The sequence below is a fragment of the Callorhinus ursinus genome, unplaced genomic scaffold (genome assembly GCF_003265705.2).
Source record: "Callorhinus ursinus isolate GAN/ISIS: 27379988/994484 unplaced genomic scaffold, GSC_fseal_2.0 scaffold2, whole genome shotgun sequence".
Taxonomy (NCBI): domain Eukaryota; kingdom Metazoa; phylum Chordata; class Mammalia; order Carnivora; family Otariidae; genus Callorhinus; species Callorhinus ursinus.
In genome coordinates, this window is record NW_027397064.1 from 57,736,849 (window position 1) to 57,761,421 (window position 24,573).

The 24,573-nt window shown below is 37.6% G+C and overlaps 1 protein-coding gene and 1 long non-coding RNA gene across 3 annotated transcripts in view; one reads left to right on the forward strand and one right to left on the reverse strand.

Annotated features, from left to right (window-relative positions):
• The window catches only part of LOC141370830 (uncharacterized), a 90,092-nt gene extending 66,580 nt beyond the window's left edge, over positions 1 to 23,512 (forward strand). Inside the window, exon 4 of one of the 2 annotated variants that reach the window (XR_012375240.1) lies at positions 23,397 to 23,512. This is a non-coding gene — a long non-coding RNA (uncharacterized lncRNA). Of the gene's footprint in view, positions 1 to 23,393 lie in introns of both variants that reach the window. The other variant, XR_012375241.1, reaches the window with a different exon arrangement.
• The window catches only part of PDK1 (pyruvate dehydrogenase kinase 1), a 30,477-nt gene continuing 25,788 nt past the window's right edge, over positions 19,885 to 24,573 (reverse strand). The window contains exon 11 of the mRNA XM_025850296.2: positions 19,885 to 22,520. Within this exon, the coding sequence (XP_025706081.1) occupies positions 22,380 to 22,520 (141 nt within the window). The 3' untranslated portion in view covers positions 19,885 to 22,379. The remainder of the gene's footprint in view (positions 22,521 to 24,573) is intronic.

Genomic DNA, 24,573 nt, shown 5'->3' on the forward strand with positions numbered 1-24,573 from the left:
CTTGCATTCCCACCAACAGTGTAAGAGGTTTCCCCTTTTTCCACAACCTCTCCAACATTTGTTGTTTCTTGCCTTGTCAATTTTTGCCATTCTAACTGGTTAAGGTGGTATCTCAATGTGGTTTTGATTTTAATATCCCTGATGGCTAATGATGAACATTTTTTCATGTGTCTGTATGTCTTCTTTTAAGAAGTGTCTGTTCATGTCTTCTGCCCATTTTTTAACCTGATTATTTGTTTTTTGGGTGTTGAGTTTGAGAAGTTCTTTATAGATCTTGGGTATCAGCCCTTTGTCTGTAGTGTCATTTGCAAATATCTTCTCCCATTCTGTGGGTTGCCTCTTTGTTTTGTTGACTGTTTCCTTTGCTGTGCAGACTCATTCTATGAGGCCAGCATTACCTTAATCCCCAAACCAGGCAAAGACCCCATCAAAAAGGAGAATTTCAGACTGATATCCCTGATGAATATGGGTTCCAAAATTCTCAACAAAATCCTAGCTAATAGGATCCAACAATAATAAATTAAAAGGATCATCCACCACGACCAAGTGGGATTTATCCCTGGGATGTAAGGGTGGTTCAACATTTGCAAATCAATCAATGTGATAGAACACATTAATAAGAGGAGAGAGAAGAACCATATGGTCCTCTCAATTGATGCAGAAAAAGCATTTGACAAAATATGGCATCCTTTCCTGATTAAAACTCTTCAGAGTATAGGGATAGAGGGAACATTCCTCAATTTCATAAAATCCTTCTATGAAAAACCCACAGTGAATATCATCCTCAATGGGGAAAAGCTGAGAGCCTTTCCCTTAAGATCAGGAACACGACAAGGATGCCCACTCTCGCTACTATTGTTCAACATAGTACTAGAAGTCCTAGCAACAGCAATCAGACAACAAAAAGAAATAAAATGTATTCAGATTGGCAAAGAAGAAGTCAAACTCTCTCTCTTTGCAGATGACATGATACTTTATGTGGAGAATCCAAAAGACTCCACCCCCAAATTACTAGAACTCATACAGCAATTCAGTAATGTGGCAGGATATGAAATCAATGCACAGAAATCACTTGCTTTCTTATACACTAACAATGCAACTGTAGAAAGAGAAATTAGAGAAACAATTCCATTTACAATAGCACCAAAAACCGTAAGATACCTCGGAATAAACCTAACCAAAGAGGTAAAGGATCTATACTCTAGGAACTACAGAACACTCATGAAAGAAATTGAAGAAGACACAAAAAGACAGAAAAACATTCCATGCTCATGGATCGGAAGAATAAACATTGTTAAAATGTCTATGCTACCCAGAGCAATCTATACGTTCAACGTCATCTCAATCAAAATTCCAATGACATTTTTCAAAGTGCTAGAACAAACAATCCTAAAATTTGTATGGAATCAGAAAAGACCCCGAATCGCCAAGGAAATGTTGAAAAAGAAAAACAAAGCTGGGGGCATCAGGTTGCCTGATTTCAAGCTATTATTACATAGCTGTGATCACCAAGACAGCATGATACTGGCACAAAAACAGACATATAGACCAATGGAACAGAATAGAGAGCCCAGATATGGACCCTCAACTCTATGGTCAAATAATCGACAAAGCAGGAAAAAATATGCAATGGAAAAAAGACAGTCTCTTCAATAAATGGTGCTGGGAAAATTGGGCAGCTATACACAGAAGAATGAAACTCAACCATTCTCTCACACCATACACAAAGATAAACTCAAAATGGATGAAAGACTTCAGTGTGAGATAGGAATCCATCAAAATCCTAGAGGAGAACATAGGCAGTAACCTCTTCAACATCGGCCACAGCAACTGCTTTCAAGATACATCTCCAAAGGCAAGTGAAACAAAAGCGAAAATGAACTTTTGGGACTTCATCAAGATAATAATTTGTTATTAAGTAAAAATAAATTAAACTGATAAATAAAATAGAAATTTTATTATTGATTTTTTATTATTAAAAAGAAAAGAAATAGAATTGAAGCAAATATAAAATGTCAGCATTTATTCATTTGGGAGGTCGGCTTATGAGAATTTGCTATATTATCTATTGTACTTTTCAAAAACTTTTCATTAAAAAAACTACAAGCAAAACAAGAAAATAGATTTGCTCTTCTAAAAAAATGTAGAAATGCCCGCTTAGTATTATCAAGTATCAGAATAAGTAGTGCATATAATAATTTGGAAAGTGAATGAGTATTTCTAAACAGTGGTCAGTTTTGATTTTGATCAGTTGGAGATTTCAAGGGAGTAAACAAAAGAAACCAAAGGGAAAGAAAAGCAACAAGTAAAAAATATTAAATAAAAATATATACTTTTTTTTTTGAATGGGAAACCATCTATGGTTCAATGTAACATTATTTTATATACCACTAAGGGAGCAAGGTGGAGGTGAATATTGCCAATATGGCTGCTAGATGTCATCAATCTAAAGATGAATCCTGATTCCACAAATGTTCAAATATGAAGCAAAACAAAACTAAGTACATTTTAGAATTGGTAAAATACAATAAGCTGGCGTTCTAGATGTTCCATTTCAAATTAATGGAACAAAGAATGCATAGAACTTTTATTGGAAAAACTTACTGAAACTAGTTAAAAGTCTCTAATGAGGGGTGCCTGCGTGGCTCAGTCTGTTAGCATCGGATTCTTGGTTTTGGCTCAGGTCATGATCTCAGGGTCCTGAGGCTGAGCCCTGCCATAGGCTCAGCGCTCAGCATGGAGTCTGCTCAATTCTCTCTCCCTCTCCCTCTCCCTCCCCGTCTGCCCCTTTCCCCACTAGTGCACACACACTCTCAAATAAATAAATAAAATCTTTAAAAAAATAGATATGACTATATGAATCTTATGGATTTTTATTCAATGAAGGACACAATATATAAGATTTATAGTTGGTTGATCATTTGGGACAATATATTTGCAATGTTAAAAATTGACAAGGGATTAATATTTAACAGTGCTGTCCCTTAGAATTTTCTGTGATGAAGGAAATATTCTGTGTCTGTGCTCTCCAGCATGGTTGCCACTACCCACATCAGGCTACTGGACATTTGAAATGGGGATAATGTAACTGAGAACTAAGTTTTTAATTTTTAAATTTTAATTATTTTAAATTTAAATAGCCACATGTGGCTAATGGCTACCTTATTGGACAGTGCTAGGCCTAGAATATTCAAAGATATACAGAAGAATGATTTACTATTCTTTCAGACAAGGTTCTCAGCCGAGTGTATTAGTTAATCCTCTGAACCTGAAATGATTTGCATAATCAATAAAAGAAGTATAAGATTGTCCAATAGGAAAATATAAATAGGTTGATAAAATGGGAAGCCCAACCTGCCAACAATCACGTGAAAAGATGCAAAATCACAAGTGATTGGAAAAATGCAAACTAACATAATAACATAGTATTGCTAAAAAGGTAGAAAGTCAATACCAAGTGATGGTGAGGATGTGGGGAAAAGCAACCCCCACTTACTGCTGAAGGTTGGGGGTAGACCAATGGACATCTTGGAAAACAGTCTGGTGAAATTATGGATGCTTCTATCAAATAACCCAGCAATCTACCTCACTTTCTGTAGAAGAGCTCACACATATGTCATAAAGAAAGTGCAAGATCAAAGATGTCCATCATGATGTTGTTTATGATGGTAGAGATTTGGAGGCTATATAAGTTCATCACGGTGGAAATGGAGAATTACAACGCAGCAGCAGCATACTATGGAATACTCTGCTACGGTCAGAAATAATGAACAGAACACATACAGCAACAGAGACAGAGCTTAAAAACCCCGTGTTTGGTGGAAAAGGCAAGAAATAAATTGAGATGTGTAGCGTAATCCTACTAATGTATGTGTTCAACATCAAGTGACACAGTAACAGTATTACATTTTTCAAGATAACTTAGATACCCAAGGACAAACACCAAGCATATTACTCTTGGTAGCTATCAAGGGGGAGGGGGGAGGGATAGCAGGGAGCACGAATGAAGGAGTAAAAAGAGAGAGCACTGCTGCAAAAAAGACTGATTATAGTATGGCCTAAATGAAAGAATATGATTAACCTAACTTCTTTGCACCTGATGTTCAAAGGAGGGGGGAGCAAAATATGACTTGGTACCTGAATTCCCTGGATCATCTACTCATTATCTATGGTTTACCTGATACTATGCCTATTTTTTATGAGCTAAATAGAAGCATATTTTGTGTTCTGTTGCTTCTTTTATGTCAGTGCTTGCTTTAAACACAGGCATGTTTATAATTCAAGCAGAGAGAGAAAGAGTTTGCCCTTCTTTTGCCTCTTTGATTTGGCCCCTTGATGGATTGGATGATGCCCACCCAAACTGGTGAGGATGATCTTTACTTGGTCTTCCAGTTTAAACGTTAATCTCTTCCAGAGACACCCTAACAGACATACCCAGAAATAATGTTTTACCAGCTATCTCAACATCCCCCTATCTCAACATCCCTTAGTCCGGTCAAATTGGCACAGAAAATTAACCACCACGAGGTGGATGGGAAAATTTGGCCAGCCAGAGTCATACCCAAGACACAAGGGTGGGAAGGTCTTATGATTGACAGCCCCATCAGGTGTCAGAGGAATAGTTCCTGAGTGAATAAGGTAGCTGTGATACCAGATGGCAGGGGTAAGTGGTTGAGATGCAAAAATAACGGCTGTGAGCCAACCTAGTATTTTTTATTATTGTTATGTTAATCACCATACATTACATCATTAGTTTTTGATGTAGTGTTCCATGATCCATTGTTTGCGTATAACACCCAGTGCTCCATGCAGAACGTGCCCTCTTTAATACCCATCACCAGGCTAACCCATCCCCCCACCCCCCTCCCCTCTAGAACCCTCAGTTTGTTTCTCAGAGTCCATCGTCTCTCATGGTTCATGTCCCCCTCCGATTTCCCCCCCTTCATTCTTCCCCTCCTGCTATCTTCTTCTTTTTTTAACATATAATGTATTATTTGTTTCGGAGGTACAGATCTGTGATTCAACAGTCTTGCACAATTCACAGCGCTCACCATCACTGATATGAGGAATTCTTAAACCTAGTATGTTTTAATGCCTCCTCAAACATCAGTCTAGAATTTTGGTAGAGCTGAATGAAGAAAGTCAACTTATTAAATCTTAAGTTAGGAGAACCCAATAAGCAACCTTCTGTGTTCTTATGCTATCAAGTGGGGTGACTAAACAATTTCCACTTTATAAATCTAGAGTGTCACTTTTTTCATATCTACATAGTCATTGCTATTTTATCTTTGAAACGGCATGGTTGAACCTCAGTCTTTAGCCTCTACTGGGGGTTTATAGGTCTCCTGTGGAAAACTGTATTAAATCACAAAAGAAAAACGACCTTCCTTATCCTGTTGGAATATGATTCATGAGTCCATGCATAGGTGTTTTATTACTGTATATCATAACTTTTATTAGTGCTTCCATTAATATTGCCAGTCATGAGCCATAAAATCAACTCTGGGTGTATCCATGGACTCTTATAAAACTCTTTCTGAATCACTAGTTTTTCTGTAAATCATATAAAACATTTTTTAAAAAAAAATCTGGCAATTCTCTTGGTTGTGGTTTAGCACTCTTTTTTTTTTTTTAAGAATAGAATCATAGCTGCTCAGAATTGTGGAAGTTCTTGGAAGTCATTTAATCTCATTCTGTATTTCTCTATGACTGCGATGTAGGCAATCTGTACACTGAGTAGAATGAATGAGTCTCTTTCATAACGTCATGCTGCTAATAAACTTGCTATCTCACAATGTCCTAGGGGTTATTTTTGTTGTTTGTTTTTTTTGTTTGTTTCTTTTTTTGTTTGCTTTTGAGACAAATTCTAGTTATCAGCAATTTTCCCAGTTTGTTTGTTTTTTCTTTTCAGCCCCACAGAACTAGCCTACACATGACAGGTGCTTAATTTCTCATCTTTAGGCTACCACGGGTTCCCTTCTTCAGGCTTCAGGCTTCATCTCCTCAGTTCTGTCCAACTTTCTTTATGTGTCATAGTTTCCATAGCCATCTGTATCTTGACCACTTGACTTTGGCCATGGTCCAGTTCACACTGGGAATCCTGGCTCATCGTATTACAAATCTACCAGCTTCTCTGTTTTCTGGTCCTCATTTTTGCATCTTATTCATAGAGATATCTCCGGAGACTGTCAAATTATTTCCTGCAGTCCAGACATCTTATTTTAAGGCCTTTGCCTGACTAAGACAAACTACCAAAATAAAGGAAATGAGATGAGTTTTGTCTGGAATTTCCCCACATAAATGGGAACATTTGGTTACCAATCTATCACTTGCAGCATCTTCTTTCTTCTGACTTAAAAAAAAATGGAGTTTTTTTCCCCTGACTTTGATCATCTGGACTTTTTCCCTTCTCCCTAAACCATTGAAGACTATAACAAAGTTTCACTGACCTCATCCACAGGTCCTGTTAGGATTCTTGGGTGTTAATTGTGACAGGATAATATTTTGAGATGTTACCTAAGATTTTCCTTTCTGAGTTTCTTTTACTCTTTGCTGTTAATGGATTTAGTCAATGCCTTCATTGCCTCAGGGGAAGGTTATTACAGCAGAAAAGCAAAGAAAAGGCTTTTTACATTTCTAAAGCTTGTGCCTTTGGACATAAAAAATATTCTAGGCCCAGAGGGAACTCAGGCCATAAAAATTAGATGGGGAAAAAACTGTGGTATCTGCAGTCAGGGTCTGCCTTTGTTGATCCTGTCACACCCCCTGCTTCCCTTCCTCTTCATCTGTGATTTATTGAACTACATAAATTTGTTCAGACTGGAGAAAGAGAGAGGAGAAACACCCATAAGTTTGGAAATCCAAGAACAGAGAAGAATGTGGGTACCCCTGGGAAAGAGGCAAGGCATGAGAGTTTTCTGATGCCTGGGAGAAGAATGAGTGAAGTGTCTAGGTGATGTATCCAGGCAACCCAGGACAACCTCACAAATCCCAACTCTCCCCAGTCCAACTTAGGGAGGAGCAGAATGATTTCCCCTGGGCCTGAGAGCAGCGTGGAAGTGGTGAAAGTTATGCTAACATGGAGGCTTAACACAGAAAGTGATGAGTACTAGAAAAGCAGCAAGAAAAGGTCAAATAGGAAGTTCACTTCTATATGTTTCTCCAGCGTGTGTTCTGAGGAAGTCATGGAGATGTGCTGCTTAGATCCTCCCACAGCGACTTCCTGGCTAGCTGTAAAGGATGCAGTTAGCCCACACGCTCCATCTGTTGGTACCTTCTGCCCCCCTTTCACTTTTTTAAGTTAAGGCCTCCTTTCCAGGGTAGGACTCCCCCCCCTCACCCGCCGCCACACACACACAGTGAATGACTGAGTGTGGAGAGGGTACCAGCCATATCTGCCCTGAGTGGGGGTCCGCATGGTCAATCTTTGCTCCTAGCCAGCCCCTTATTTTAGTCAAGACTGTCAGGCCTGCATCATGGTCAAAGGCTCTTCCTGTCCCATACTGTTTCCTCCCCAGTTCATCTCTAAATTTTGTTCTAGGTAACCCTCACTAGACCTTTGCCTTTGTAACTCTGTCTCAGCATCTATGTTGCACAGTACCCAAATGACACAACTTCTCTGTAGCAAAGGCTTTAATTAAAGCACTACTGGGCAGTATTTGTTCTCACTGACATGCACACGCAGCCTGTATATGCTGAAGTCCATCCACTATGGAGAAAATCTACTTTCTAATCAAACTTCTGATTGACAGAGTTAATCGGATTTACAAAAGCATAAAAGTGTTCCCAGTGTATGGGACCTTGCATTTGAGAAACTTATCCATAGCTTGAAAATGCTTTACATTTTTTAAAGAAAAAATTTACCTATGGCCGTAATCAATGTAGAAAACTTCATGACATCATTAGTTTACAATACTGATACTAATGACCGTCATTTATTATGTACTTACTATATGGCAGGAAATGTGCTAAGCATTTTACATACATCATCTCATTTAGTTCTAGAGGGTTGATGCCTAAGCAGTATTAATTCATGAATTAGTTAATTGCTTTTAAGAATTCCAACTTTAGCCAGAAAGTACATTAGCACTGGAACTGGAAATTGCTCTCCTGGCTATATAATGAATGTATTCATTCAAATGTTAATGTGTAATGGTGGATCTTGGAAACAGAAATATTATTGTACTTATTAGCTCCAACAAAGTGTATACCATAGGAATAATTATGAACTTTCCAACCACATTATTTATTCAGAAAAGTACTATTTTCTTAGGATATTTTTAAATTGTGGCTTGGAAAATTATGATGCAGTAAATCTGTGTTTGATTTATACAATTTTCACCCATGTATTTCTTTCAAAATCCAACCTCTTACTTCACAAAATAAGATATGAAAGCATTGTTTTTACATAGGGAAGTATTAAGGATGGGTAAAATTGCCTGAGTGTGGAGTCAACACTCTCAGATCCCAAGTAGGACCCTGGCTATTTTGAATGTGAATGGATTTTGTCAAATGCTTTTTCTCTGTCAGTCGACATTATCATATGATTTTTCTTCTTTAGTCTGCTTATACAGTGGATCATGTTGATTTTTTAAATGTTGAGCCAGTCTTACATGTTGGAATAAATCCCACTTGATATGGTATATACTTCATGTTATGTACTTCTTTATACACGTTGTTGGATTAGATTTATCAATATTGTGTTGAACTTTTGTATCTGAGTTCTTGAGAGGTATTGGTCTTTAGTTTTCTTTTTTTGTACTGTGTTTGTCTGGCTTTGGTATCAGAGTAATCCAAGCCTTATAAAATGAGTTGGGAAGTGTTCCCAGCTCTTCTATTTTTTTTTTTTGAAAAGACTGTGTAAAACTGATGTTGCCTTTTCTTGATGTTTGGTAGGGTTCTCTAGCAAAACCATCTGGGCCTGGAGATTCTTTTTTGTAAACTTTTAAATTACATATTCCATTTCTATAATGGTTAAAGGACAATGCAGATTAATTATCTAGTTCATCCTGGTTGAGTTTTGGTATTTTGTGATTCTCCTTTTGGCTATTTTTTTTAATATAGTTGATATACAATGTTACATTAGTTTCAGGTATACAACTTAGTGATTTGACAAGTTTTTAGATTATGCTATATTCACAAGTGTAGCTGCCATCTGTTCTGTTACATCACTATTACAATATCATTGACTGTATTCCTTATGCTGTGCCTTCTATTCCCATGACTTATTCATTCCATAACTGGAAGGTTGTATCTTCCACTTCCCTCTTTTTGGCTATTTTGAAGGGAGAGAGGAAAACACTTAATGAGAGGGCCACATAATTTGATTTTACATTTACATTTATAGAATGTAAAGTATTTGACACTCAGGATTTAACTTGTTAAATGGACATGAACCAAACATTTGGAATAATGAATCCAAACAACTGCTGAATGCAATGTTGGGGGGTTATTTGCTTTTCCTTCTTCCACCTAAATCTCTGATTTTCTTGGTCCTATTTTTAAATTGTTAAAAGTAAATGATTCAATTTTTCCCACCAAAACCCCAAGATCCTATCAAGTATTTCACTTGAAATCAAACATGGAGCCTAGGAAATAAAAACCTTCCTCTGCTGTTGAAATAATGCTTAAGATACATGTTTGCTATTTTTACAGCTGTATTGGTCAGGGAGAATAATGAAGACAGAAATTACATATTTCGAATAGAGGAGATTTAATGTGGGGAATTGATTACACAGATGACAGAAAATTGAAAGAAAAACAAGGCCATTTTTAGGTGGCCCAAAGATTAATGCCTGCAAGAAAGCAATTTTTCAGTCCCATCCAAGGCTGGAGAACAAAAGGAAAGATGTGAGGCTACAAAACCCTTGGTGCAACAAAGAGCACACGTGGCTGGTGCTGGGAACCCCAAGGAGGTGTTGTGTGCCTGGTGCTCAGGGCTCTGAGGGAGGCCTCACAGGGCTGGGGATGGGATGCCTGAACACACTGGATGCCTATTTTTCTGTCAAATTATAACTATAGAACAAGAGGGGCAACTCATCAGTGACATGGTAGACTCATTTCAGGGAAGACAAATCAAGAAGAGCCACTATTTGGGCACCTGGATGGCTCAGTGGGTTAAGCGTCTGACTCTTGATCTCAGCTCAGGTCTTGATCTCAGAGTCATGAGATTGAGCCCCACACTGGGCTCCACACTTGCCGTGGAGCTTACTTTGAAAATAAATAAATATAGACATTAAGGAGGGCATGCGATGTGATGAGCACTGGGTATTATACAAGACTGATGAATCATTGACCTTTACCTCTGAAACTAATAATACATTATATGTTAATTAATTGAATTTAAATTTAAAAAATGGAAAAAAATTTTAAAAGAAAAAAATAAATAATATATGAATAAAAACAAAACAGAGCCGTTGTTGAATGGACCTAAGCCTGAAATAGTATATTACAGAAATCATAGTAAAAGTATAGCTGGACAAGAGATCATTCAGCTGGAAATTGAAAGTGAATGTCTATGGCAACTTGTACTCAATGTCAGGAAGCTGTGTATTTAGCACAGAGCCTAGCACATTTGTTGAATGAATAATTCAGTTTCCTTTGGAGACAATACCATAAACATGAACAGAATAACCCCATGCCTTCCAATGACAATGAGCACTTAAGAATATGCATATACTTGTTTTATAAACCTAGTACACAGGAATGTTTCCTTTTACTTCTTTGGGTTGTTTGGAAGAACCTCTTCTGTGTGGTCTTTATTTTAAAGAGTGGAGTGGATAATTTAGTGCCTGCAGCAGTAATATTGCAAATTGCAGTAAATCAAATTCATGTTATTTATAATCCTCCTGAGAAAAGTTAATCAGAGAAAAACATAAAATTTTCTTTCCATTATAGTAAATAAAATTTCAGATTGTGCTTTATATGCTCCTTAACAGGAAAAAGACCAGTTGTTGACACTGAAGAGTAGTAAAAGGTATCTTTTACCTTGTTAAATTAAAGGTACTTGACCAAAGTACCTCTATGTTCCCCCTTCTAAAACAGAACAGAGTATCTTCAATTTGAATGTGTTAAGTTTTCACTTTAAGAATCATTTTCTGGAGGCTTTGAGTGTACTTGTCATAACATTACATAGACTACCTCTGTAACTTTCTCTCGAATTGAAATCAAGTGCTGCTATCTGCTGATTTGAAATTAAAAGTACATTTAGTGTATCTCAAAAACACCCATTATGAACTCTACCCCTGTAGGAAACATAGATTCTAAGGCAAGCATATTTTTAGTTTTGCCTACTGTATTAAGTCACAATAACCTTCCATGATTTGGGACTCGTGTGATTTTTCGTTATAGAAATTCAAAATTATACAATGGAATGTAATTTATGAAAATATCCAGGCATTGTGGGGTCAGGTGCCTTGTGGGGTTCCTCATTCCGCAGGAAGTCTGCTGGAGACTCTCTCTCCCTCTGCCCCTCCCCCCCAAATAAATAAATCTTTAAAAAAATGAAATAAATAAGTAAAATCTTTTTTAAAGAGGGAAAATATCCAATTATCTACGAGCCACAGAATTTCTTTCTTCTTTCTTTTATTTATTTACTTTTAAAAATTTTATTTTATTTATTTATTTATTTATTTGAGAGCGAGCGCGCGCGAGAGCGCATGCGGGGGGCGGGGAGGAACGGAGGGCGAAGGACAAGCCAGCTCCACGCCGAGCACAGAGTCGCACATGGGGCTTGATCGCAGGACCCTGAGGTCATGAGCGGAGCTGAAACCAAGAGTCGGACGCTTAACCGACTGAGCCACCCAGGCGCCCTGACCCTCCAAATTTTCTGACTAGAAACGAAACCCAACCAATGGAGTGGCTATTAAATGATTTGGAGAAAGAGAAATTTAATTCCGTGACCTGGAAAAGCCATCCTTTTGTCCCAGTGCCTTTCATTATGCCTGGTATACAGTAGGCACTCAAAAATATATTTCAATAGATAAGCAGTAATAAATTAAACAGGCTCTAATTTTTTTCAAAAGGTTTAAGTGCCTCACACAAAAATGAGTAACATATAATAGAGAAGAGCAGGCGAGATTTTAATCAAACAGAAGAAAATTGAGTAAGTGAAAAGATAAAACTCAAAAGAATAAAAAATGAGTTTGGGGGTGGTAAAATAGCCACTGGTAAATCTATGGATTTGGTTTTCCATGGACGGACTAAAAGCACAAAGAATCATAATCACTTGCACAATTTAGTGTGATGGGACTTTTAAATTTACCTTTTATCTGATCATTTTGCATTAGGAGCCTCGCCCTCGGCTGAGTCAAGTATTAAGTAGGCTACTATTAATGATCCTTAATTCAGACTTTGCTTTATCCTACAAAACCCACAAACCATATGATACTGCTTGAACAACTGAAGTCTAACACTGAACACAGCTCTTTTAAAAAATATTCTTTTCTAGATAATTGCCCAAGAAACACGTTGGAGGGTGAGTATCCACTGGATATGGGGACGGTCCTGAAATGGAAGCTACAGCTTCCCAATGTCAGTTGCCAATTATTATTCCCCCGCTGAGATTTCCCTCATTCACTGCTCCTCTTGCACCCACTGCTTCTTTCCCCTGCTGCCTGCAGGTCCTTGAGGTGGGCTCCTGCCGAAACTACTCCTCTAGGGCTGGCCCTGCTATGCCAGACACAGGACCAACCTCTACTTGGAGTCTGGCCAACCTCTTTCCTAGCGCCCTTTGGATTTGCCATCACCTGCCTGCCCTTGCCATCTCATGCCATCCCTGTAGTCAGAAGGAACAGGGAACTTGGCATTGGCTCACGGCCTGTGGCTGCAGTGATGGCTCTACCCAGGCAGGGAGAGCTGGCTTGCCCTGGGGCAACAGCGCATCTCATTTTGGTGTGAGGTAGGTGGAGGGGTGCAAGACAGCTGGAGGCATGTCCAAGTCTATACCTCAACCGGTTCAAACTGTGCCTTAGAGAGAAGGTGACCCACGGTGGTTTTGGACAGAACTGCAGACACGACTTACCCAATTATATTTTCACAGTTGTTTGATTCTATTTCCAAACTCATAAAAAACCAATGCACTTACTATTTTGGATTGTTAATTGAAAATAGACTCAAAATATAAGCATGTTGATGTTAATCTCTGGCTGGTTTAAAACTTTCCTTTGAAGACAATATGTCCAAGAGCTAATTTAGGCACAAACTGTTTCTATAGACTTACCCTTGTATATTTTTGCTCTTGCATAATTATACCACTGTAGAAAAGAACTCCTGGGTAAGTTCCCAAGAATAATATCCCAAATCATGCTACAAAATTAACATGAGAAAGAAACTACCACTGCTTAATGGATGCAAGCTTTCCTTGTGGGGTGATGAAAATGTTTTGGATCCAGGTAGAGGTATTGGTTGTACAACCTTGTGAATGTCCTGAGTGCCACTGAACCGCACTTGAAAAGGTTAGTTTTAGGTTGTGTGAATTTCACCTCGACAAGAAAAAGAAGTTTTAAAAAAAAAAGAGGGGGAGAGAAAAAAAAATCATGACTATTCTGTCACCCCTGAGAAACCTGGGAACTCGACTTTACTGCAGCATCTACCAGTACCAGCACTGTCGCCATTTCTGATTCAGGAACTTGACCTTGCAACCAAGATGCCCTCTTTCTGAAAGCAAGATAGAGGTGCCACAGCTCGCGCCAGCAATATGGGAAACTGCAGAGAGCTTGTTCTTCATGTTGCATATGTTTCTAATTGTCAACACCCAAGTTACTGTCTGTATTCTAGCAGCAAAGGAGACTTAAGGGAGCAAGATTCATAACATGGAGGTTTACTAAGATACAGAAAGACCCTTCGAAAGATGGTGGGCTACCACAAGAATAGCAAGCATTTATTACATCATGCTTGCCACGTGGATGCTGTGGACACTGACTGAGAATTTGATTAAGTTCTGAGAGAGAGGAGATCTTGTACCTTTTACTTCCCAGATGATGCAGGCAAAAGCTTGGTTTTTGCTACAGTACCCAATTTCTGCTTGGGGCAAATCAATATTTGGAGTATGTACTCCAAATTAGACTATATACTCAAATCTGTCATTTGTTGTTAAACTGGCCTGCATTCATCTCCCCAGGCAGCACATTCCCATGAAGTATGATTGACCATTGACCCATTTAGACATAGGACTAAGCAGGGGCACCAGAGATGCCATCTTTGGGGTATCCACAGAAGTCAATGATTTTTATTTATAATAGTAAAGAGTTTTATGGTCACACAAACTGTGTGTGTGTGTGTGTGTGTGTGTGTGTGTGTGTGTGTGTGTGTGTGTGTAATGTGGCACATAGGGTTTGGGGAGAATGGTGATCTGGACTGTACAAGTTATGGCATCTACCACGTTCTTGAGGGAAGTGGGTGGTTAGTGAATTTCTACACGCTGATTGATATTTACCTACTTCTTTTCAAACAGGTAGTAAATACCATTCCACAGATCCCACCCCTGTGTTGGCCAGAGAAAAGCAAAGTGGGTCATTTTATTTTGTAACAGTTAATATTGGCCTTAATGGGACATAGATTAATATTAAAATCTAAGGAAACCTATTAGGTGCAGCTTTAATGAGCACAGTGCACTGACTCAGATGGAGAGGATGGACCAGTGAGCAGTCTATGGAGGTCTACATGCATATCTTTAAGCTCAGAGGCTCCTGTAGGCATGTGTATCCTACACAAAGGCCTTCAGTGTCCTTGACCACCCAGAGTAGAATAGAAGGATGCATTATGATACTCACTCCTGTCTTGTGTCTCCTGTTGAGCCTCCTGTGTTGTGCCCCAAGTGGGCCCTCACTTATAGGTAGAAGACTGACACAGAACCAAATGGATGGACCGGAGTAAGATGCTGGGAAGTGTAATAAAGGTGTGCTAGTAACTAAATGGGCCAACTAATCCCATGTTTCCTAAATTTTTTTTTAGGGGGGCGGAGGGAGGGGCAGAGGGAGCGAGAAAATCTTAAGGAGGTTCCACGCCCAGAATGGAGCCCAATGCAGGGCTTGATCTCACAATGCTGAGACCATGACCTGAGCCAAAATCAAGAGTCAGATGCTTAAACCACTGAGCCACCCAGGCGCCCCCACCCATGTTTCCTTCTTAAAGAGGGGAGTCCATAGAGGCAAATTTTTTCTCTAAAAGCCTCAAGAAATGTCAAGCATGACACCTACGAATAGCTGAGGGCTGAGACCTTGAACCTTATACTTGTTTAATAAGCCATTTCCTGTCTGTCATTATGGAGGTGAGTGACAGAAGGGCATCAGAGATCAATGCCCCTGATGATGCTTGGATAAGGACATAATCAATATAAAGCTCCAAGATAATCCCGAACTAGAGAAATGGTCTGGCCACCCCATATTGTGGCACAAGACAAGAAAATTTCAACAGCCCTTAGGCAGGACAGTGAAATTATACTGCTGACCCTCCCAAGTGAAGTCAAACAAATGATAGTCTAAATGGAGGGGACTAGAAAGGCAGGCATGGTCAACTTTGTGGCAGCATGACATTGATTGGACATGTTGCCATTTACTCAATAATGAAGACCACATCAAGGACCAAATGAATACATGGGAAACTATCTTATTCAGCTATCTCTAGTCCTCAGCAAAACTTCAGAGGCCATGATTTATTCTGAGGTGATGTACTGGAGATTTTAAGGGTGACATGTACTAGCAATGAACAGTTAGAGAACAAAAAGATCTTTAAAGGATATTTTTATTAGCTCTGAAAAATGAAATACCTAGATTTAAATCTAACAAAGTACAGGATCTGTATGCTGAAGACTACAAAACGCTGATGAAAGGCATCAAAGACGATCTAAGTAAATTGAGATATGTAGATTGAAAGACTCAGTGTTGTCAAGATATAAATTCTCAAATTGATCTGCAGATTTAACATGCCACAATCAAAATCTCAGCAGGATTTTTCCACATATTGATTTGAATGTTTTTGCCCATTAATAGTGACAAGGACATCCCACTTTTCCAGCCAGGTTATAAACTAACTCTACTTCACTATACCCTCAGTAGTCACCCACTCACAGGACAGTCATGAATTAGATTATGCTCAATTACTGCATCATCTGCTAAATTATTGCAAAACATTACCTTCACAGGTATAAGAGGTCTTACCAGCTATCTTTGATGTGCCCTGTCAAGAGCTATATACCCTGGAGACTAGATCCACATGCAAGAATCAGATTACCAGATCTATCTGGCTCCCCACTCACACTGCACCTGGTTTAATCTCTTCAGTTAGTCTTTTGGGATACTGATAGCAGTTTATCCCACCCTTGCTATTCAAAGTGTGGTCCATGGACCAGCAGCATCAGTATCACCTAGAGACTTGTTCAAAAGGCAGAATCTCAAACCCCACTTCAGACTTGCTGAATCAGAAATCTGTGCTTTCTCAAGATCCCTAGGTGTTTCTTGTGCACATTGATGTTTGAGAAGCATTGCTTACAAGGACTTAACTGTACCTTCCATTTGTTAACTAAGTCTTTGTGAAAACACACCCTGACCAATAACAAAGATCAAGGTCAGCTGTGCACTACAGAAAAAGAGCAATTGCCTGATGGTTCCTAATTGGTGATCGTTCCTATTGGTTGATTTTGTTGGTCGCTGAAGCTTGATTGATTTTGAGATGAAAGGGAGACTTTTCTCCAAAATGAAGATCTGCTACTCCAGAGTGAGAAAGGCTAAGCTTTATCAAACAAATGTATTTGTCAAAAACACTAGGCCCTTTTATAAACTTTATGTTTGCCCAAATAACAAAGACATCGGATGTTTCTTTTTTCCATGTTTCAAAGTATCGGACCAGAGTTAGGAGGAGGAATCCCCAGGCTAGAGCTTCTACCTGGCAAATGGTGAGGCTCTGGACATAGTACTAATTACATTTTCCCTGGCAGGGCTAACATGGACTCAACCCAACAGACAATTCCAGGGTATGTGTTACATCTGACTACTACTATCCATGGTTTATTGTAACATCCAACAGTGGCCTGTATAGTGAGTCAAGCAACTGTAATTATGACTAAATTCTACTTCAAAATAATAAAATAGTATTGAATTTTCTGTCCGAATTTTAACTTGTAGTATGATAAATTACACAAATTCTTTAGATACTGAAACATCTTTGGATTCCTGGTAATTCCCCACTTAGTGATGCATTATTTTTTATACACTATTATGTCAGTTTGCTGCTATTTTACTGGAAAACTTTTCCTCTATGTTCATAAGATTTGTGTATAAATTAATTTTCCATACTGTGCATGATCAGGTTTAGCTTTGAGATTTTATAAACTTTATGAAATTGATTAGGTGGCTTTCTTTCTTTTCTATTCTCTGAAAGTTTACAATCGGAATTATCGGCTTCTTGATATTTTGATAAAATTCACCTTTAAATTGTCTTTTGGTGAGATGTCCTTAGGATTATTGATTCCCTTAGTAGTTATTGGTTGATTTAAATTGCCAACATCTCTTAGATGAATCCATTTCTTTTACATTTTCAAAATTTTGATCATAAAGTTAATGGTATTCTTACGATTATTTTCAATCTCTGTAGTTGTATCTTCTTGTGTTTATGTAAATACTGTTCATTGGGGCCTTTTTTCCCTGATTGGCCTTGCTACCGATTTCTCTGGCAGTATCCCTCTTGATGCCGCTTACAAAGGCTCCCCGGAGGTACTGCCTCCAGCTACTTGCTGCCACACCTACCCTAACAGCCTCTCCTCATTTACTGCTTTATACTTTAAAAGAAAACCATCAGTTTAGTAGTGTAGTTTTGCTACTCCTTTCAACTTCTTTTCTTCTGTATTTTGTCCTTTTGCTAGGTTTCTTGTGCTGGTTACTACCTATAGTTTTCTTTATTGTACTGGTTCATTTTTGTGAGCTATCATTTTGAGAAAGGGCACATGTTGAATTTGATTCATTACACATTCACAGAACATACGCTTGTAAGTGCCTCATATGTACTGGGCATTATGGGAAATACTGAGAGTAAATGATGAAAAGAAATAGTTCCTATCAAATCAGATGATTTTTATACTGTAATAGAGTAAAATAAATGACATTCAGTTTCTCTCATTCTATTTCAGTTATGTAATCAGATGGACTTTTTTAAGTTTTTGGACAAATAGATATTTTTATACAGTATTATAATTATATTAACTGTTATATTTTGAATTCGATAATGGAAGACATCAAAGTATAAAACCATGGCAAGAATACTGGGGCTTTTATATTTGAGTTAAACTTTAAAAATGTCTTAGCCTCATAAACTGTTTCTGAAAGGAAATTTTCACCATTTTAAATTTATTAGAAACTGATGTCAACATTTCCATTCAAAACTACAGAATTCCTGACAATATTCTATGTGACAACTGCAGGAAGGGCACTTCTAAACTTTCAGAAAATAACTCCCAAATGAATGGTAACATTCAAATGAAGTTTCTCTGGTTTACCTTCCTGGAATGAAAATTGTATATTTTTTGCTCAAAAATCTGTAATTTAATAGAGTAATAGATAGCTGTTCACTATTTCCTAATAACAATAACAGCTTTTGCAAGATAAGAAAAAAGGCCTAAAGTTCTGCAGGAAAAACAGGCTATCTTGCACCAGAAAGAAGGGACCTAGAAACACATTCCAAACCCACTAAAATGCAACCTCATTGCTGAAAAACTTTTTAAAATTACAGTTGGACTGTGTATAACTACGTACAGCATTGACCCCAATGAGGAAAGAGTATTAATAAGAACGATAATACTATACACCTATATTGTGTTTACTAAGTGACAAACACCATTCTTATATATATAAATACAGATTAAGTTTCATGTTGTAATTTAAAGAAACAAAACAAAACAGGCAATCTTGTCTTTTCCTGTTAAAATCCTATGGTTAGCAATCGCTAAAGAAATATGAAGTCTCCAGGAAAAAGTGCGTGGTATTGTCTAATTCTTTCCAAACATGTAACCAGAACAAAGGGGCAGTAGTTTCAGAATGGCTGAACTAAGCAAACCAGTATAGGTTCTTTTTTGAAATATATAAAATCCTTCACACCTCATTATAGTATTTTTTTCAGGCACTGGGCTTGGCTGTAAGAAGATTAATCACTGGGGTCAGAAGTTAATCCATACGATGAAAAGTTCCTCCAGGAAAAGCCCTGTTTGCAAACCAGCTAGCTCAATCCTGATTACCTCTCTGTTAAAACTTTACATTTATGACAAAGGAATTGAAGACACACTGAAACTGGTTGACTGATGTTTAGCTTCCTCTCTGATTAGCCATTTAGAGGCCACAAAGGGACAGGAACTAGACTAGTAGTTTGTTTCCCCAGTTTTTCACCTATGGAGTTTGTTATTGTGGAACTTGTTGGATTTAACAATGATGGGAAGTTGTAGTCATGTCCCATTATTTAGGAATAAAGACAGAAATCTATCTTTGACTAGATTTAGTTCTGACTCTTCAACTGGTACAGAGGGTAAGGCTAGTTAAATTAAGACTTTTCCTACAGTTACTTATATTGTGAAACTTATTCAAAGAGCAGATTAATATAACCTTTCAAAATCACAGAAGATCTTCACTTATGCAGTAAGTCAGTGGATTTTGGATAATGAAAAGCTGGGATAACTCAAACCATACAAATTTTACCTCTTGCCTTCTCCATTAGAATATACACATTGGAAATCCAAGTTCCAAACATTTCCTCTACTGAAGACAGTGAGACTCAGTGTGAGCCATCTAGGTACAACTATTTGAATGTTTATAGAACACTGACCCTTGATGATGGGAGAGAGTTTAATTAAAAAAATACAATTATAATTAAAAAACCCTAAATTGACCCAATTAATTTTCAAAATAAGAGTTGATCCATGTTTTCAGTTTATTGCCACACACAAAACATTTTATAAAATAATAGGGTAGACTTCTACTTCAACATCTTCATGTAAAAACTTCACAGTGCAAGAAAGTGATCACTATTAAGCATGAAGACATCTAAAGCCAGCCAGCATTTTAAGGATAGGGCAGAATATTTTTGCGAATCTTCTTAAAAAATGTTGGCACATTTATTAAATGCCCAGGTTATAAAAAAAATCACTCAGTATCCACTTCTTATCCTTCTGTATACTTCTGTATCTACATGGCATCACACTAAATGCTGGTGGACAAAACAGTGTAAGAGTCTAAAAACTTTTCAGGTAGCACAATGATTTGAAACCATCAAGGAGAATGCTAACCCCCAAATATTTTTGTATGTAATTTTCTGTCCATTACCACATAACAAAGTAAGAAAGCTGTTATACCTTAAAAAGAAGCTGAAGGAACACATTTCACTTTTGCTTTAAAAACATCATTTCTTAGCTCATAAATAGAGAAAAACTGTAATTTGGGGGGGAGAGGGAAAGTGTTTCATAAATAAAATGCCAAGTTTATGTCAGTTGTACAAATGTCTTATTTAAGAAAGAAAGTATTTTGATTCAAAGGATTCTAAAATATTTCATCATTACCAAAAAAGTGTAATTTAAAGCTAAAAAACTGTAATACCTTGAATTAATATAAATCATCCACTAGCATATCCTATTATTTTTTCATAAAATCCGTAATTAAGGAACGATAGATTGGGTAAAAGATCTCTTTTTCCAAACATTTGGTCAAATTAGCTCAGAAGCCCTGGACAAATCACACACCCTGAGTCTCAGGACTATCACCTCTCACATGAGGATCCTGGACTAACTGTCCTTTTCCATCCCTTCTGATTTACAAATTTATATAGCATTATTTAACTTATGTAATCCTTTTGAGAATGAGGTGTTTCAACCCAATGCATTTTCCAGATAAAATTCCCACATTTAAGTAGTAAAGCTGTTATTTAAATATCTAGAATCTTACTTTAAAATTTATTTTCAGTATATTTCCCTGTCACGTTAAAAGTTGTGGTATGACTAACAGCATAGTCCCCTAACTTCAGGGTCTACGAGATTCGGCGGCTGACAGCGATCAGCAGAGACAGCTCAGGCCCTGACTCCAATTCTGTACAGCTTTAGGCCACACTTTGAGTCTCAAAACAAGGATAATACCACCTGCTCTATATCTGTTATAAAGCCCAACAGAGTTATCATATTATACCAAAGTATTTGTAAGCTACAAATCACCATATGAGTGCAAAGAATTGTTGAAAAGCCCTAGTTGAATTTTTCCTGATAACAAAGTCTAGATATTTCTTATAAAATATATGTTCTTCATCAGTACTTGTGCATTTATGGTTCTGATTCTTCGGTTACCTGACTGTTCTCATGTAGTCAATTTGTCTCCTGCTTTTGCACCAGGGCTGAGAGTGCTGGTCTCTCCTGGAGTCTAGAAGCCTGACCTTGCAATAAGTGAAAATCAAAACCTAAAGATCTCTCTTGCTTTAGCAAATGTGGTATCATGACTTACTTTAAAAGAGTGGTTTCCTAACTAGGTGGGGCATCAGACTCACCTGGGAAGCATTCTAAAAATTGAGATTTCTGGGCTCCAGCCATGGAGAGTCTGATTCTCTATGTCTGGAGTGAGACTGAGAAAAATTCTGTCTCTCCAAAGCTCCCCCAGGTAATCTCAATAATCGATAGTTCAATTTTGTGGCCTCACTGCTTTGACCTTAATTTCTTCTCTAGAATTTTAGCAGCTGCTGGTTTGTTTTTAGTATAAAAATTTCCCCCTGCATTAATCACAAGCACATTCAGAGTAGATTGCCTACGATCTTGGCTTAGCTCCATAGGGAACCTATTACAATCCTCTGCAGTGAAATTAAAAAATGAAAAATCAACTTCAGAGTGAATATGATACGTGTAGATGCGGCTGGTGCTATGTTTATAGGGCAACTGTTTTCCGCTTTACTTCTCTACTTAGTCACTGGTATATCCGAAGACCATCTTATTACAGTTGTCATTACACATTAATAAAGGATGGCAGAATTCCAAAGGACAGGTGGATGGCTAACTAGCTAATCAGGATCATTAAGAAAAGGTTTCTAACACATAAATGAAAAGTTTTTTAAAAACTACACAGCTTTCTGTAGAAACCCCAAGAGTTCCATGCTTCTGAAGTCTACCATAAAGAGGAAAGTTGACCAAAACTACAGTTGTTTAAAAATATGCTCAATTAACTGTGAAAATATAAGTGCAAAATAGGTACAATTTCATCTTTTAGGAAGTTTAACAGACATAAATGGAATTCACTTTCCATTTATTCTACCCAAATAGTTAATTTTGAAAGTAACATGTGAAGTATTTGGTATAATGTAGTTCTGAACGTCATCCCTTCCAAATTTAATACAAAAGCCACATTTGGATTTTCCAGATGTCCCAAGTGTATCTAGGCACTGCGAAATGTTGTCATGTCTTTTGGTTCTCTGCTGGGGACACACCAGTCATCGGCCTCATGGTTAGTGTTGTAATGCTTCCAGGCAGCTTTGTTATATACTGGGAGTCTCTCTATCGATTCTGTTGACAGAGCCTGAAAGAAAAAGTGGGACCTAAGTCTGGCATTTCTTTTAGAATCCACTATTTCAGAAAGTATACAGTGGCAAAAGGTTACTGGAAATTAAACAGTGCTTTATTGGATTTGTATTTTACTAATCATTCACACCATCTACACACATTTTGAAACAGTGTACATATTTGCAACCCATTATTTACTAAGTGTATGGCACTGCTTGGTGTGCACATTGATTTTTTTTTTTGTTTGCAGTAATTGTCCAACCAGCCTGGAAGCTGCTGGATTGAAATTTTACACAGGTATAGGAGATGCCTCTTATAAAAACATGACCCAGAACAGAAGGTTAACTGAAAAAGTCATTTAAGTGTAAAAGCATAAAAACTGACATATGCACCTTAATATACATAATTGTAAAATCATTTCATGAAATCTATTTCAATTATTTGTTAGAAGAAATACTATTTTCTCCAGCATAGTCATGGACTTAAAAAAGTCATCATAACAATATTATCAATAAATACAAAACTATGTCTAAGGCTTTTGATTGAAAAATTCTTGGCCTTGGGTTTGCTCCTGTGTCTTCTCCATCTATTAGAGCCACCAATTTCAGGTACAGTGGATGTGATATCTGCATTGTGCATCGTTTCATGTCTCTAACATATCATTACTGTTGACTCACTGTTCTATCTCAGCTTCCTGCAAATCATTGGGACCTGAGATAAACCATGTTCCTCCCTATCTTCTTCAAGTTAAGATATTTCAGTAGGATTCTGACCTTAAGCCACGGGTATTCCCCAAGATGTAGAAAATATTGAACAGGAAATTTTATTCCGTTAATGGTAAGGGAAAGTCTTTGACCATTGATTTTAATCTTTTTTTTTTTTTTTTAAGTAGGCTTCACACCCAGCATGGAGCCCAGTGGGGGCTTGAACTCATGACCTGAAGATCAAGACCTGAGCTGATATCAAGAGTCAGATGCTTAACTGATTGAGCCATTCAGGAGGCCCCTGATTTTAATTATTTTATAAGATTCCTGTCTTCTGTTTTTTCCAAAGTGGATTAAAAACCTTTCACCTATGTATTCTCTTTATGCCAGAACTGCCAGAACCCCTTTATCAATGGGTTAGATAAAAAATGTTACGTTTGGTGATAAAAATGTTACCTTCATGTTGCCCTTTTCAAGTTACTCACAACTGAGATGGCTTTAAAGACAAGGATTATTATCTTGAAAGAATTTAACCTTTTCGGATAAACTTATTTTTTCCATTATACAGTCTTCACCATTTCCTATAAAATAGGTGCCATCTAGTGGCCAGAACAAGAAACTTGAGTCACTAAATTAGGTACCAACAGCCCACTGCTTAACCAATCCAGTGAGCTGATGGGGCTCGGTTGCTCTCGAACACTGTAAAATATGCTGAACTCTGATAAACACAGGAACATCACAGGCCAGCAGGCTAAGTGCTTCTGCTCCCACCAGGTGAGCTCTAGGCTTGCCAAGAGTCCCCTGTGCTTGTTCCCAAATCTATTTATGCACTTAACATCTGTCATTATAATTACATAATTTAATCAAATATTGCTTAAATAAAATGAAAAAAAAAGGAGGGGGGTCAGGGGAGATTCTTTGAAAACCAAGATGAATGCTTTGGAAAGACTCCTGAAGGAAAATCACGTAAAGATTGCTGTCAAATCTGAGTCAGAAGACATCTATAAAGGACTACCTATAAATCAAAAAAGATTATGCAGTTGGTTGTTTCTTTGTCTAAATAAATCAAAACAATGCATTGTAAGTATAGCTTCTGCAGGAAAGACAACTGAAGCTTGAATCTGCAGACTCATGTACAAAGAAAAGACCCTGCAGTACATCAAAAGATTGGGGGATCAATGGCCATTCGTGTGTTTTATATTAAAATTAAATTTGTGTGATATGTAACTTATGAATCCCCACTTAAGCCCGATTTTTTTTCTGTTAACAATCATAGTCCTGATCATTACAGGTGAGAGTGTGCCCTTTCCCCCAGTCAAGGAGATCATTTGTGAAAATAGATGAGATCATATGTAAAAACCATAT